This window comes from Ovis aries, chromosome 2 (assembly GCF_016772045.2).
Source record: "Ovis aries strain OAR_USU_Benz2616 breed Rambouillet chromosome 2, ARS-UI_Ramb_v3.0, whole genome shotgun sequence".
NCBI classification, from domain to species: Eukaryota; Metazoa; Chordata; class Mammalia; order Artiodactyla; family Bovidae; genus Ovis; species Ovis aries.
Genome location: NC_056055.1, coordinates 7,400,470 through 7,416,887, shown reverse-complemented (window position 1 = coordinate 7,416,887; position 16,418 = coordinate 7,400,470). Strand labels below are relative to the sequence as shown.

At 50.7% G+C, this 16,418-nt stretch overlaps 1 protein-coding gene across 1 annotated transcript in view; it reads left to right on the top strand.

Moving 5' to 3' along the window:
- The window catches only part of PAPPA (pappalysin 1), a 263,247-nt gene that overhangs the window by 175,943 nt on the left and 70,886 nt on the right, over positions 1–16,418 (top strand). The window contains exons 11-13 of the mRNA XM_015092957.4: positions 4,648–4,761; positions 5,906–6,041; positions 8,201–8,414. Of these exons, the coding sequence (XP_014948443.2) occupies positions 4,648–4,761; positions 5,906–6,041; positions 8,201–8,414 (464 nt within the window). The remainder of the gene's footprint in view (positions 1–4,647; positions 4,762–5,905; positions 6,042–8,200; positions 8,415–16,418) is intronic.

Genomic DNA, 16,418 nt, shown 5'->3' with positions numbered 1-16,418 from the left:
GAGAGAGTCAAAAGGTTGCTGGGTTCACCTCCCTGCCATCACGGGGTCTTGGTCATCTCTTGACCAAGGGGGCAATCTCGAATCCTTGGCATCATGTGAAGGATTTGTGTCTAGAGACCAGGAGGGAGAGCAGAATGACTCTGCTTGGGATTGAAGAGAGGTGGAGATTGGGAAGGGAGAGGGGGTGAGAGAGGTTGGGAAGGTTGCTGAAGACCCTGGTTGGAGAGAGAGGATGAGTAAACAGCGGCCTGGGGCGACGATGGGAGACCATGAGCCCCCACGAGTGAGTAGTGTCACCCCCTGCTCGCTCCCCCACCACATGCCCAGGAAAGTCTACACTGCTCAGTAAGGCTTTGTGGGATTGGATTTGCCTTTTCAGAAGGTACAAAACATGGGTGGATGAAAGCAGAGCGCCTGCATAGAATCAGGTATCTTGGGGATCACACTTAGATATGTGCCCCTCCTTTTGCCCAAGGGCAAGGCTCTTCTCCTCTCAGAGAGAGCCTGGTGGGCCATCCCCCATCCATCCATGGCTGCGGAATGAGCCCCACCCAGCCGCTTCCTCTGTAGCCTTCCCCCACCTCCCCAGGAACAGAGATGATTTTAACATCGGCTGGGGCTTCGGGCAAGGGTTCAGCTACATTTGTTTGCTCCTCTCTGATCTGCTTTGACTGTCCATGGTCAGGATCACAGCCAGCCCGAAACAAACACAGCACTAAATGGGAAACCAGGAGAATAAAATAACAGCACCACATCCCTCTAAGCCCTGTCTGGTGCTGATAGGGTTGATGAGATAAGAGGAAATTGTGTTTAAGCAGTAAGAGGGCTCTGTTCGCGTCCGAGACTTCTCTGACCCTGCATGAGATAAGCCCCGGGCTCAGCACTCCAGAGATGCGCTCCACCACGCTCTGCTGGGGGACAGGCAGCTAAGAACACAAGGGGAAAGAATTCCAGAAGGATACGTGTCTAATCGCTGGCCTGGATTTCAAATGCCATAGATAGTTTGTGCGCGCACTGTTGTAAAATGTAACCCAATCCCCTGGTGGATCTGCCTGAGCCCAGTCTCCATTGTTTTTGAGAAAAACAAATAAACTTGAAAAAGTCTGCCAGCCCATTAAATCGGCTATGTTTTGCCCACAGCCTCCTCGGTATTAGGCTTCTAGGGATTTGAATAGCTGAAGTCATCATTTCTGGCCGATGAGACGGTTGATTCTTGCTTTTCTCTCCTTATGAAGTTACCTGTGACATTCAGGAGACTAATACTGTATTCGCAAGACCCACTGACACCTTGGGGAAGGGTGAGGGGAACTTTGGCAGTGAACACGGTTCAGTACTTCTCTGTGTTTTAAAGCAATGAAGCTCTCAAATGAAACAATGCAAGGCATCCTGATATATAAAACAGATGGGTGAAGATGCTTTGGTTGAAACAGTGGAGCAGAGGCTAAACACACCTTCCCCATCCTGATGCCCAGGCTGACACCTCCAAGCAACCCTAGGAATCCATAGGTGACACCTTGAAAGGCCATGACCTAATCCAACATTCAGATGTGAAAGATAGCCTGAGGTCCAAAGATGGGAGACAGCGAGTCGCAATTACACATCAAATGTTGAGGGAGCTGGTATCTCAACCAGGTATCTTAACCCAGCTCACCATTGCAGGAACTCCCTGGGTGACGGTGTGATTCTCCAAAGTTGGTTAAGACACTTTTTCTTCTTCTATCTGATATTTCAAGAATGAACTGAAGACGTTAACTTTAAGGGAAATTGGGTGAAGCATATATGGAACTCTTGGTATTTCTTCCTTTGCAAGTTTCCTGTAAATATGAAGTTATTCCAAAACAAAACGTCTATTTTCAAAGAAAGCGTGGCAGCTTGCAGTTGTGGATTACAGTGTGACCATGTGTTTTAGCTTGACTTTGATTAGTGAATCTGATGTGCAACTTTCCACGCTATTTTTAATTCTTCACTCATCTGTGTGACTCCCTGGGTATAGTCTAACTTCGTTTGATTTTAATAAATAGAATCCTAATGCACTTATCCACTTATACCTCGTTCTGTATTCATTCCACGTTACGCTTTTGCAATCCCTCTATGTTGTCATCTATGAACTCACAAATGGGGCTTCCATTTTTCTTGGCCAGGGTCCATATTGAATCAGGTGTCAAATATTCTCAGGATCATCCCCACATGTGAATCTCTTTCAGTCCTCTTAATATTCTTTCACTTGTGGAATCCTAACATGTGAATGCATCATCTTTACTCACCCCTTCTTTGACAGGGGAGCATATAAACTGTCCCTGATCTGTTTTTAATTGATTTGTTTTTTATTGAAGGGTAATTGCTTTACAAGATTGTGTTGATTTCTACCAAACATCAACATGAGTCCGCTATAGGTTTACCCTTGTCCCCTCCCACTTGAACATCCCTCCCACCTCCTTCCCCATCCCCACACTTCTAGGTTATTACAGAGCCCTGGTTTGAATCCCCTGAGTCATACAGCACATGCCTTTTGGCTATCTGTTTTACATATGGTAGTGGAGAAGGCAGTGGCACCCCACTCCAGTACTCTTGCCTGGCAAATCCCAAGGACGGAGGAGCCTGTCGCTGAGGGTCGGACACAACTGAGCGACTTCACTTTTCACTTTCATGCGTTGGAGAAGGAAATGGCAACCCACTCCAGTGTTCTTGCCTGGAGAGTCCCAGGGACGAGGGAGCCTGGTGGGCTGCCGTCTATGGAGTCGCACAGAGTCGGACACGACTGAAGTGACTTAGCAGCAGCAGCAGTGTATGTTTCCATGTTACTCTCCATACATCCCACCCTCTCCTTCCTGACTCCATAGCCGTGTCTGTACGTCTGTTCTCTGTCTGTGTCTCCATTGCTACTCTGCATATAGGCTCATCCGTGCCATCTGTCTGACTCATATACAGGCGTTAATACACAATCTTTGTTTGTCTCTTTCTGACTTACTTGACTCTTTATAATTAGCTCTAGGTTCATCCACCTCATTAGGACTGACTCAAATGCATCCCCTTTTATGGCTGAGGAATATTTCATTGTGTATCTGAACCACGGCTTCTTTATCCATTCATCTGTCAGTGGACATCTAGGTGGCTTCCGTGTTCTAGCTATTGTAAATAGAGCTGCAGCAAGCACTGGAGTACAGGTGTCTTTCAGTTTTGGTTTCCTCAGGGTGTATGCCTAGTGGTGGGATTGCTGGGTCATATGATGGTTTTATTCCTAGTGTTTTACGGACTCTCCATACTGTTCTCCATAGTGGCTGTATCAATTTACATTCCCACCCACAGTGTAAAAGGGTTCCCTTTTCTCCACACCTTTTCTTAGCATTTATTGTTTGTAGGTTTTTTGATGGTGGCATATCCCTGATCTTTTGCTACTTTAAATATTGCTGGAATGGATAGTTTTGATCCTTGTATACATATTTTTTTTTCCTTTCCTTTTTTTTTTTTTGTTTTACGTGTGTATGTTTGTTTGTGTAATTGACATTAGATCATCTCACTTTTTTTCTCATAGCTTTTAAGACCTTAGAGTTCTCTCGGTTAGCCTTACTTTTTAGGCAAGTCACCCGAGACCCACAGGTCTGGAATGACAGGCCCAAATTCCCAGAGAATATTGAGAAAGGGGTCACCATAGAGATGCAAGGAAAAACACTGACTGGGGATGCCCTTTGGCAAAGAGCCTGACGTAGCTCAAGAGTGCCATAGCTGCTCCTCTCCTCGTCCGTCGTGGCTCTTTTCTGGTCTCCAGCGGACAGCTGTGCAGGCAAATGTGATTCCTCGATGAGTGCCTGCACACACTGTCACCCCGGGCTCCTCCCACGGTCTCCGTTGTCTGGTGTCTGGTCCCAGAGTATTTGACCAATTGCAGTTACTCAATAAATAGTGTTGGAATGAGTGATTGAACCAGTGGGATGAAATGACATCGGGGCAGGAAATTCCTCAGTTTGAAGAATTCTGCTCATCTCTACATGCTTCATGTTTCTTGGAATGTCACTTGGTATATCTGTCATTGAGACCGAGGGGCTGTGTGTATGTGTAGATACACACACACACACCCAAACGGTGGAGCCAATATTCTTTGGGGAGAACAGGTGCTGACGCTGTTCCAATCTGTGTCATTAATCTGGCTCTGAGCACAATTTACAGATCTGTCCTGAAGGGATGCTTGGTATTCAGCGTCCGTGACAGATAAAGGCCCTCAGGCCTGCTTTTGCTGCCGCTTTCCCCAGGTTCTGATTATACCAGGCAGCTCGTCATCCTGGGCTTCTGCTTTCCTCTGAGCCTTCACTTCTCTTCCTTCCATGGGCAATACCCTTCCGTCTGCAGCCACCCTATTCTTCCAGACCCGAGTCAAGTGTCAACTCCTCCAGGACCTGTCCCTACAAGAACTTATCTGACATCTCTACCACCCAAATGTGTTACCCCTCCTCTCCTGAATACCACTGAGGATTTTCTCATCTGCATTATTAGACTGTGGGCACCTGAAACAGACTCTTGTCTGTTCATCACTGTTTCTCCCTGCGGTGTCAAGAACACAATAGGTGGACAGTGAGGTGTTGTCGAGTTGAATTTAATTCAACCTCCAAGACCCTCTAAGACATTTGTTTCCCTTTATTTATTTTTTTTCAGGTGTGTCGGACCAAGGTGATCGATCTCAGCGAAGGCATTTCCCAGCACGCCTGGTACCCATGCACCATCAGCTACCCGTATTCCCAGCTGGCTCAGACCACTTTCTGGGTCCGGGTAAGTCAAAGCTTTGAGAGCCTCAGACTGTCCGGCAGAGGCTCCCAGGAAGCATTGTCTCCCTTGGCCCTTTCTCAGGCTGGTTTTGTCTACCCGCTGAGGGTGTTAACGGCAAGGACAGCAAACAAAACAGCAGGATGCTTCCTGGAATCAGTTCAGTTCAGTCGCTCAGTCGTGTCCGACTCTTTGCGACCCCATGAGTCGCAGCACGCCAGGCCTCCCTGTCCATCACCATCTCCCGGAGTTCACTCAGACTCACGTCCATCGAGTCGGTGATGCCATCCAGCCATCTCATCCTGTGTCGTCCGCTTCTCCTTCTGCTCCCAATCCCTCCCAATATCAGAGTCTTTTCCAATGAGTCAACTCTTCACATGAGGTGGCCAAAGTCCCTTAATTGCTCATGGGATGCCTTCAGTCAGTCTTGTTTTGACTGAGAGTTTAGATATCGTTTAGATGCCGTTCTTTTAAACTGCCTTGCCTCGAAGTCTTCACTGAGCGCTACAGGGAGAAGGAACTGTCCTTTCCCTTCCAGCCCTCCACGGGTGGTCCTCTGTTGGATGGCACTCGTCATGTGCCATGGTATCCTGTAGCTGTCCGCAGGCCCATCTTCCTGACTGTGGACTGGGATCGTTTCAAGTGTTGGTAGTGCGTTTCGCTTACCTACGTTGAACTCCGCCGTCTATAGCAATCAAAGGCACACCTTATTTACCTTTGTCCCCTCGATGCCTAGTCCAGAGACTGGTCAGCACAGAGCAGTGATGAATAATAAGCCTCATTTCATGTGGCTTTAGTGCATGCTGGACCTCTTAGTATCTTCCCGGAGCCTCCCAGGCAGCCTGTGATGTATCTATTTACAGATCCGTGACTTGGAGGTGAAGGAATTTAGGCTCAGAGTGGCTCAGCCATCAGTGGGCATCACACAGCTTGAAAAGAGCAGGGCCAAGATTGGAACAGTCTCTGACCTCAGAGGCTATGCTCTTTGCTCTGAGGTTTTGCTGCCTCCCATGGTCCTTCCCACCATGGACCGTGATAAGTAGTCCAGCTCCCGAAATGGAAGATTCTTCTCAAAACCCCTGCCCCGGGGCTGCCGCACCACTGCAGGCCTAGCTACATGGCTGAGCCTCCTATGTCTCCTGCATTTCAGGTGTACTTTTCTCAACCAATGGTCGCTACAGCCGTCATTGTGCACCTGGTGACTGATGGGACCTACTATGGGGACCAGAAGCAGGAAACCATCAGTGTCCAGCTGCTTGATACCAACGAACAGATCCACGATCTAGGTGAGCGTATGGCTTGCCCTTGCTACCTGCCTCCCCGTCTGCCCGTGGGTGGTTTGTAAGGATCGGCTGAGAATGAGTTCTCGCTTCCCGTCGCCTCTTCTTAGGGCTTTGTTTCCCATCAGGTTGTCTTCAGATCAGGATGAGTATGTGTATACATCTAGAGAAGCCCGAATCAGATGGGGATGAGGGTAAGAGATTCAGGTCAAAGTCCTCTTCTCAGTAGGTCCCTTCTCCCACAGTGCCTTCACCCTCAGGCATCCCAGGAGATCTCAGAGGACCCTGGGAAGGAGACTGAGTAGAGATGCTTTTCCATTATATGTATCATCACCTGAGACCCAAAGAGACACGTTGAGAGGCCCGGGTCACTGGCCAGAGCCAGTCAGCAAGCAGGGAAGCCAGGCTTTCAGAATCATCGCCCACTGCCCTTCACCCCGTAACCAGGAGCGTCCGTGATAGCAAATGAGCTCTCACTTGAGATGTGGTGACCTGTGCTGAGCACAAGACCCCACACTCAGAAAGCCCCACCATCCCCTCCCACGCTGCCCAGACAGCCTGCCCAGTCTACTCTGGAATTCCAGGCCAGTGCAGAAGTCCCGGCTTCAAAGCTGTGCCCATACGATTCCACAAGGAGCTCGTTTCAAAGCCCCGTAGGAAGTAAGCTCGCCAGGGGTTACGTCAGGGTCAAGCCGCAGCTCAGGCAGTGGGGAGGGGTTTTGTTTTGTTTTTATGTTTACTTATTTGGTCAGTTTTCAAGGCAAGGGGGAAATGCATTAATAAGGAAGGGAAAGGAAACCCCTCTGGATTTATCCAGATTCCTGGGAAATGTCCCTAAGCGAGAAGCAAATATTTTCATAGCTGTCCTGGCATCGCAAAGGGCTCTGTGGAGAGTTTTTCAGAGGAATGGGAAAGACTCGGGCTCCAGCAGAGATCCTTGGATCCTGCTATTTGATGCCCGAGTGTCCGTCTGTCCCTCCCCATCGGCTCCCCTGTCCTGCATCCTCAGCACCCTGGCATTCCCATGGAGGCTCTGCGGCTCTATGCCAGTGGACCACAGATGCAGACCTGCTCGACTGGGAGCCTCACGCCCTAGCAGAGCAGGACTCCCAGCGCTTGGTCAAGATGATCTGACTTTTTAGAGGCAGACACTGAGTGTTAGGGGCTTGGTGGACTCACACAGTAAAGAAGTGAATATCTGTTATCTGCGTCAGTTGCTCAATCGTGTCCGACTCTTCACAACCCCATGTACTGTAACCCACAAGGTTTTCCTGTCCGTGGGATTCCCCAGGCAAGAATACTGGAATGGGCAGTCATTCCCTTCTCCAGGGGATCTTCCCAATCCAGGAATCAAACCTAGGTCTCCTGCATAGCAGGCAGACTCTACCGCTTGAGCTGTCAGGGAGACCTACTAAACCAAGAACTGATGTCCATCAAACACCAAAGCCAGCTTTGGTTTTCCCAACTCCAACCCACCCCATCATTCTCTTCCCTTTCCTTATGTATCTTTTCTCCCTGCCCCACTCACTCCCCACCACTTTTCAAAGCCTGGGGACTTCTAGAACGAACTGAGAGCTTCTGGGTGAAGCTGTTTGGATTCTCCTTGGACTCTGTGTGGCACACTGTTCTGAGTCCCCCTGGAAAGCCACCTCCTGCCACGTTTCTGCCTCTCCTCTCTGCTAAATGGATGCAGAGGTCCTTACCGCACAGGGTTGGTCCCAGCTTCCTAGCTTAAAAATGAGAGGAGGCTCTTTTTTTACCCCCAACAATGACCTATTTCTGTGAATTGTTTCCCTCATCTTGATGACTGCCTGAAAACTAGCAGCTCAGACCAGCCAAGCCCTCACGCAAGGTGGGAGGGAAGTGAGTGCCAGCGAGGCTTGGCCCAGGGGTGGCCCTTTGGAGGGGAGGGAGGGGCCGTGGGCGCTAGGTGAAGGGAGAGCTTAGGGAGCGGCGAGGCGAGGGGATTGGAAAGATTTGGAGCCAAGAGAAAAAGGCAGACAAAGAAACTTTCAATCAAACTCAAAATCCCCACTGGCCACCCAATGGTGCTTTTGTGCAGTGACATGAAAGGGTCTGGGGGCTTCGGGAAGGGCCCGTTGGGGAGGGCGTGACTGGCCTTGAGTAATGAGCCTGGCCCCCCGGCCCTCTGTCTCCCCTGACAGGCTTCCACGTCCTGAGCTGCCGGAACAATCCCCTGATTATCCCTGTGGTCCATGACCTCAGCCAGCCCTTCTACCACAGCCAGGCGGTACGCGTGAGCTTCAGTTCACCCCTGGTCGCCATCTCGGGGGTGGCCCTCCGCTCCTTCGACAACTTTGACCCCGTCACCCTGAGCAGCTGCCAGAGAGGGGAGACCTACAGCTCTGCCGAGCAGAGGTAAGACACCCCGGGTCTGCGCGCCGGGGTGGACCCTGGAGCCGGGCAGCCGTGGGTGCTGCAGGAAACAGTCTGTGTGTTTCTCGCTTCTCCATTGTCTGGCCTCTGGCCGGCTCTGCCTTGGGGCTTGGGAGGACCCCACGCCTGTGAGTTCCAGGGGTGCGGGAGGGCAGTAGAGACGTGGCTACAGAAGGAGGACCCCTTTCACCTTGTTCGAGGTCCCAGTGCTGACGGCGACCTGCAGGGTGACCTTGGGAGCGTCACTTTACCTCTCTGGACTCAGCATCCTCATTTGAATGAAGTGAGGGGTGGTGGATTAGCTGTCTTCCAGCTCTGAAATACTGGAACATTCTGCTTCCTAAGTAGCACAGGCAAGAGGCATAACCCTCCTTGGAGATACCCGCAGTGGTCGTGGGGTCTGTCTTTTAACCACATGGTTCTGGGTGCCTTTGATCTGTGTCTGTTAATATACCCAGTGTGGAGCTAGGAGAGGGGGATCCTTCCTGGAAAAAATGTGAGCTCTAGGGACACTCTGATCTGGGTTTGAATCTGCCCACTCCACTTTGGTGAGTGTCAGTTGTCTCCTTTGGAGTAATATCTACCCAGCAGGGCGGTCGTGAGAATTAAATGGTGTGCCGCAGATGCCAAGTGCTCCTGCAAACTCTCAGGCACTGTGCAAAGATAATGTGTTCATAGTGTTTATCAGCACTTGCTGATGCGATGCTGATGCTTTTCTGTGCAGAATTCCACAGAAAGTTCTTAGACTTGAGCTGGAAGAAGCCTCGGGGCTCATCTAGTATATCCGCATTGTCCAAACTTCCATGTTACCCTCTGGGTTTTCAGAATGGGAAGGGCTGGTCCAGAGTCACACAGCATCTCTGACATTTGTTTAAAGAGTTGGGGGTCTCAGTGGGGTCCCCCAAAGCAAGGCCCTCTGAAGGGCAGTTCAGCCCTGCCCTGTATACCTGGGAGCAGGAGAGAAAAGAGTCGGGAGAGGGGACCCAGCCTTTCCCACGCCCCTGCTACCAGAGGACACAAAAGGTGGTTGCAAAACCCACATTGTTCTGCACCCACCGTCTCTAGCTTCTGTTGTGCAAAGTCTGTCGCAATCCTTCAGAGGCAAAAGAGCTCCTTAAATATCATTCATTGTTGTACTTCACCCTGAGAGGGCTTTTTCATCCCTGCCTCTCCAGACTATAAAAATAAGTTAATTCTCAGAACCCAGGGAAACAATGTCGACGGAAAATGCAAATCCATCAGACCCTCTCTGCCAACACTTTCCCGTCCCTAACCGGCCACCAAGACCATCCCCAAGTTGACTGAGGCCAGTGCTGGCTTCTTTGAATCCTTCATTAGCAGTTCCCATGTCCCAAGTAAACAGTAAGAAGTGTTTAACCTTGAAAACAAGTCCATCAATAAGTATGTGTTGAGTCCTTTGACCTCTCATGGAAACACACAGAGCTGGGGCAGGTGTTGCCCTGTCTCTGGCTGGTGGTGGGATGAGGAGCCCGACCCCTTTCTTCTCTGGGCCTGTCTCCCCACGTGTGAAACGACAGCAGTGGCGGATCTGTGTTCTGCGTGGTTCCTTCCACTTGGAACAGTCTGTGATTCCCAAGAGATAGCAGCAGTGAGAGGGACGAGGAGGGGACCCACGCTGATTTCATTATCTTATTTCATTATCTCACCTGTCTGGTGAGGTATGGACAGAGTGACTGAGCCAAGACTGTCCAGGGAGTGGGAGGTAGGATCTCTCTTTGTCCGCCCCTAAGAGCCACACTCTGCTCACCAGGACCAGGCTCATCCAGGAGAGAAGAGAGCTTCCCAGGGCTCCTCCCTTGTGCGCACTCGTCAGTGAGACGGAGTGGAGCGTTGGAGGCGCAGCTCCCAGGGCTGGCTGGCTGGACCTTGAGCTCCCTGTGTCTAAGAGAGGCTGCTCCTCCTGAATGCCAGGGCTGTGGGGTGGGAGTGGGGCAGGGAGTCGGGGAGGACCACAGCTGCTCCTGGGTCACTGAAGAGGGATTTACCTAACAGACAGGACTGTGCAAATGTGCAAATGCATTAAAATAAACTAGGAGGAAAGAAAAGAAAAATAAGCAACAACTGTAAAAAGCCACGGGATGTTTTTCTTCATTCTTGAAACACCAAGGTAAATAGCATCCCTTTTTATAGCTCAGCTGCTCTAGTGGAAATGGCCCACTTGACTCTCAGCTGCTTCCCAGGTAGTAAAGTGTGGCCCCTACCCGCCCCCCAACACACCCCTTTCCTCTCCCCACTCAGAGTCCCACTCCCATCTCCTGCCCATCTGTTCTCCTCTGGCTTTCTCTCCTCCCTCCTGCTCCTCTGTCTCTTCCCCTTTCTCCTCTCTCACCCCCTTTTCCTTCCTCGCTTTCTTTCTCTTCTCCTGAGGGCAGCGTGATAGCTAGTGAGCTGCAATGGGAGAAACCTCATCACGGCAAAATCAGTCCAGGGTGTGTGTTCTGACCCAGATTCAAGGGTCTCTGTCCCCGTCTGGAACTTGGGAGTAAATTCAGACACCCAGGACAACAGGATCCGGTTCCAAAGGAGAGGTCCAGTGGTGGAATTCTAGCTGAGTTCCAGCTCCGCACCAAGAAGGGGAAGCGGGAAGGACGGGGGGCCTCATGATGGCTGGAGGGAAGCTATGAGGCTTCTTCAATGAGAAAAGGGACCGTCAGGAGCTGAGGCTTCAGGAGCTGGACACACACACGCACGCACGCACGCACCATTGTCCAGCCTGTCATTCTAAACAGAGATTGAGCAGTTTAGTATAGCATTCAGTGGCCGTGTGTTTAGAAAAGTGGCTTCTTCCCTTCCCTCCGCTCTTTCCTTCCTCCCTTCTTCCCCTCCCTCTCATGTTTTGCATTCTCTTCCTTTCTCTACCTCAAACTTTTCCCTCTTTTTCCATGTCAGAGCATCCAGAGAGAGGCAGCTCTGATTGACAGCTAGCCTTTCGAGGATCAGCCTTCAGTTCAGTTCAGTTCAGTCGCTCAGTCATGTCCGACTCTTTGCAACCCCATGAACCACAGCACGCCAGGCTTCCCTTGTCCATCACCAACTCCCAGAGCTTACCCAAACTCATGTCCGTTGAGTCAGTGATGCCATCCAACCATCTCATCCTCTGTTGACCCTTCTTCTCCTGCCCTCAATCTTTCCCAGCATCTGGGTCTTTTCCAATGAGTCAGCTCTTCACATCAGGTGGCCAAAGGATTGGAGTTTCAGCTTCAGCACCAGTCCTTCCAATGAATATTTAGGACTGATTTCCTTTAGGATGGACTGGTTGGATCTCCTTGCAGTCCAAGGGACTCTCAAGAGTCTTCTCCAACACCACAGTTCAAAAGCGTCAATTCTTTGGCCCTCAGCCTTCTTCACAGTCCAACTCTCACATCCATCCATGGCCACTGGAAAAACCATAGCCTTGACTAGATGGACCTTTGTTGACAAAATAATCTCTCTGCTTTTTAATATGCTGTCGAGGTTGGTCATAACTTTCCTCCCTAGGGGACAATAAATTCTTTGTGTGACTAGACTCACTCCTCGCAGCCAGAGTGAACTTAGTCTGGTAGTTATTGGTAGTGGTGGCATCAGAGCGGGTGCCTACAGGCTGGAACCAAGAGACCCTGGAGTCTGTGCCCTGACTGGGGGCTCTCTAGGAATCTGTCTGGAAGATTGGGAGCACAGAAAGAAGCTTCTCACGGCCGGACGGCCCAGGCCTCAGGTTGCTGCCTCCAGGTTCACCCCGTGTCGCCACCCTCGAATGGATCAGCACCTCGTGGAACATCTGTTGGGAGCGGCTAGACTGGGGGGGCTGTGCCTGCAAATGGAACTTCTGCGCCTAAGCACGCGCCCGTCTCACCCATATGGATATGCCTGATTGTTGCCCAACCCACGCTCCAGCCCCGGCCTGCCTGTCAGAATCCCTGTTCCTCCATATCCTTGTCAAGACGTGGCATTATCAAAGCCTACTTGTTCCCCTTCCAGCGGGCTCCGAAATACGTCTCCACGGTTTTGTCCACACCCTGACTTGACCCCTGGAAGCTAGGAGGCGTGAAGAGATTCTTTAGTTCCTTACCCTCATTCAAGGATGGACCGCCTAAGGTCCAGGCGGGGAAAGTGTTTCCCAAAGTCACCCCAGTGGGTTAGGATGCAGAACCACATGGCATTGGAATCCAGGTCTTGGGACTTCCAGGGCAAAGCTCTCCCCACCCCATCTCCCCCATCATCAGAGGTATCAAAACAGCTGTCCCAGAGGCCCCAGCAACTTGTGGTTTTTTTGGCCCTTGTGTGACTTGTTTTTAAATTACTTGTAACAGTTAACTATCAGGAGAGTACAGAGTAAAGGCCAGAATCCTTTCCGCTCTTAAACACATCACAAGATTTGGAACATCGGGCCCACTCAGATCCTGGGACTTGAGACCCAGCTCTGGTGAGCAGGTGGCCTCCCACTGGGCACCTCCCACTCAGCTCACCTGGCCATTCAGACGGTCGGCCAGACCCTATAGCTGCTGACCCTGCCTCCCAATGCCTCACCCACCACACCACTGGCTCACTTCTAGAATTCCAGGGAAGAAGAGCCTGTTTGGATCGCTTCCTACGGTAGCCTCATCGCTGGGCAGAAAAGCGAGCCCTGCCTTGCTGACTCTCAGTGTTACTTCTCAAGCGATCCCGTGGTGCTCGTGCCGAGAGCATCTCCCCCTCCGTCTTCCAGTGCTGCACACGCTGTCTCTTTGGGTGTCCCCCGCCGAGCCACTCAGCATGATTTATAAAGCAGCTGCCTGTTTACTGCCCTCGCTGCCCCATGGCATAATTGCAGCTAAGTAACCACAGGAGTTAAGCCATGGGTCAAGGGGCAGCCGGGAGGGGAGCCCTCACCAGGCCTTCGACCTCTGGCCTCCTCTCTCCCAGCTGAGGGGTACACAGGTATCCCACGTTATGCACAATCGGGGGCCCTTTCAGCTGACTGCGGGGGGTGAAAATTGGAGGACTGTCGGGTCCCTTAAGGATCTGCCTCCTTATGGAACGTGAGTCTCTACGTGAATAACTTACGTAGCTGTAAGAAGAACAGACAGTTCATAAGTATCTGATTATCTTTGCATAGGGCAGGGAGGGTGCCTCATGTCACCTTTGCCCCAGTGTGAGAATTTTATTGGTAAAATTACCTATATCCCTTCCCCCATTGGGATCAACCACTCTCCTCCCATCTGAGAAGTGGCTTCCTTTTCTTTTTCCCCCTTCTTTTGTTATTTTATGACAGCGCATCGCTGGTATGAAATCCCTCCCCCCTCCTTTTCTTCTTTAATGAAGGCAGAGGCTTTTGTTTTGTTTTCCTTGTTTTGATTTTTGTTTTGTGTTTCAGAAATGACAGAGCTGTGTCAGGGAGTTATTTGGGAGGGGCCGCTGGGGCGATGTTTATCATTTTGGGGCAATGTGTTCACACAGCCCTTTCCAGCTAATAGGACAATGAAGGGAAGAGCAGGGACTCAGGGTCAGGGAGGCAGATCCTCGCCGGAATCCTGTCCATGCCGAGTGCCTTTGGGCAAGTGATTTAAGCTCGCTTAGTTGCAGTCTCTTCTTCTCACGAATGGGAATAATCACCCTACCTCATGGAATTACAGTGAGGATGCGGATAAGATGATGTAGGTAAAACACAGCTGCCAAGACCTGGGGCGTAGTGCTTTCTCATCCCCTTTCTTTCCTGTCCTCAAGCCTATAAGCCAGGTGCAGACGAGTGTCCTGAAAATGCAGGGACACCGCATTCCCTAAGATACATTCCAGAGGACCTAGTCCTAAGAAACATGCCACGGGGAAAGGCTGTCAGAGCTTGGGAAGTTATGCATGCATTAGTCCCTCTGGAAACCCAGCATATGCATTAGAATTCTAGGTTCTGAGAAGTCCTGCAATGGAGGAAGTTGACTGGTCATCGGCTCTCCCCATTTGAACAAAGACTTTTTTTGGTCAGGCAGCCCATGTGGATAGGGGATGCTTTCCTTCTGTAGTAGGAGGAGCCAGAGGAGAGGGACCCCCTTCTCACGGTACATCACAGTTTCCATAGCATTTCTCATGCACCGGCCTTTCTGTTCTGCAAACACGCCGAGCTCCAACCTGTCCTGGACCTTTGCACATGCCCTTCGCTCTGCCTGGAATTCCCTCTGCTCCAAACCTTCCCGTGGCTGATCCCCTCCGTTTCATCTGAGTCTTAGTCAGGTGTCCCGGGAGGAGGCTCCCCGACCCCTCTGTGCAGTGTGCCCCTCCTACCCTCCCCCAGGTGCCGCCCTCTGTAGTTTCACCTGGGGTTAGTGCCCCTACTGTATGCGATTCACTGCCTAAAACTGGCTTATTTATGACTTATCTTTGGCACACGCCCTCCCTCCTCAGACCCACATAGTGTTTACAATTGTCTGCCGTGCAGTGAGATCCCCAGGCCAGTGTCTTGAATAGATGACATATCACCTTGTTTTGACCGTCTTGAGAGATGGATCACTTCATGGCCTCCACTCAACAGAGGAGGAAACTGAGGCTCAGGTTGTTACATGACTTTCCAAGATCAAACAACTGATAAATGGTGAGCCTGGGCTAGAGTCCAGATCTGCCCACCTGCTAAGCTGTAGGTCCTTCCTGTTCGACGAAATCAAGTTTTTTAGTTTCTCCTTTTCCTACGATGGAGAACCTTAATGTGCCCAGAAGGAGGGAGAGCAAGTTTTTTTTTTTTAACCTTAATGGCCACACAGCGCAGAGAAGCCCAGAGCCCTTGTCTTTCAAAAAGGGTTCCCAGAGGCCCCCCAGTCCATCATCAGATGGGAGACCAGGGGCCTCCTGGGTGCGCAGAGCGAGAATGGTCAAACTGCAGGCAAAGGTCGAAGACCCACTTAGAGGCTGGTAGCTTACAGACTTAAACCTAGTTAAATTGGAACCATGTGGCTCTTTCCCCCAGCTCTTATACATCGTGAACAGATGCATTGTTTGGTGTCAAAGACCTCGTGTTGACTCCGCAGCTACAGTCTTCCGGGTGGCGCAGCGCAGAGGCTGTCAGAGCAGAGAAAAGGGCAGGGCATCAGAAAGTCTCAGCGAGTGTCGCTTCATCCAAACTCATCCTGCGCTTGTAAAGGGGAGGCGGGTATGTGGAAGCTACACAGCATGCATCCGTGTGGGCGTGAGACCTGAATCGAACACTTGCCTTTGTCCCAGTATTTTAAAAGTGAGTTTGTTTGTGCTAAGTGCTGGAGATGTTTGTTCCTCACCGCCCCCCTCAGTTATCCCACTTTCTCACTGCACTTTTGAGTGGGGGATACAGAGTGGGGATGAGTACCACATTCCTATAAAACCCTCAGTGTGGGGTGTCTGAAACCAACACCAAGCGGAAAGTTGAGAGTTCCTTCTTAAGTTGGTTTGACCCCTACCCCGCTCCGTGTGTCCTCGATAGAAACAGGAAAACAAACACTTTAAGGCTCTGAATGGCAACCCAGCTATCTGTGTATGTCATATGGCAGGGGTTGGGATAGACAGGGCCAGAGGGGCAACATTAGAGAGAATTGCCTCCTAGAAATGTTCAAATTCAATCTTCCGATGTTTGCAGAACACTGAGAGCTGTTGCAAGACACTGCCACCATTTGTTCCTTGCTAGTTAGGAAACATCTATCTCATCCAAGGCATTTTCATTGGCAATGCAAAGGACACCGAAATGAAACAGGCATTATCTCTACCCTCAGGGAAGTTCCAGTCCAGGTGTGGGGTGAGGTTAATAAGGGGGACTTTGGAGTCACACATCTGGATGGGGACTTAAACAAGTAACTCGATCTCGCCGCTCCCCGACTTTCCAACAGTAAAATGAGTAACACTTAGCTCATAGGGTCGCCGCGAGGATGGGTGAGCTCATGTATATAAGCAGTTGGTGAATAGTCGCTAATGTTATTAAGCGTCTGCGTGACGGTAACATGAGGGGAAAGATCATCTAAGCGTGGGGGTTTTCTGTTGTTTCCATTTCCTGAAGGG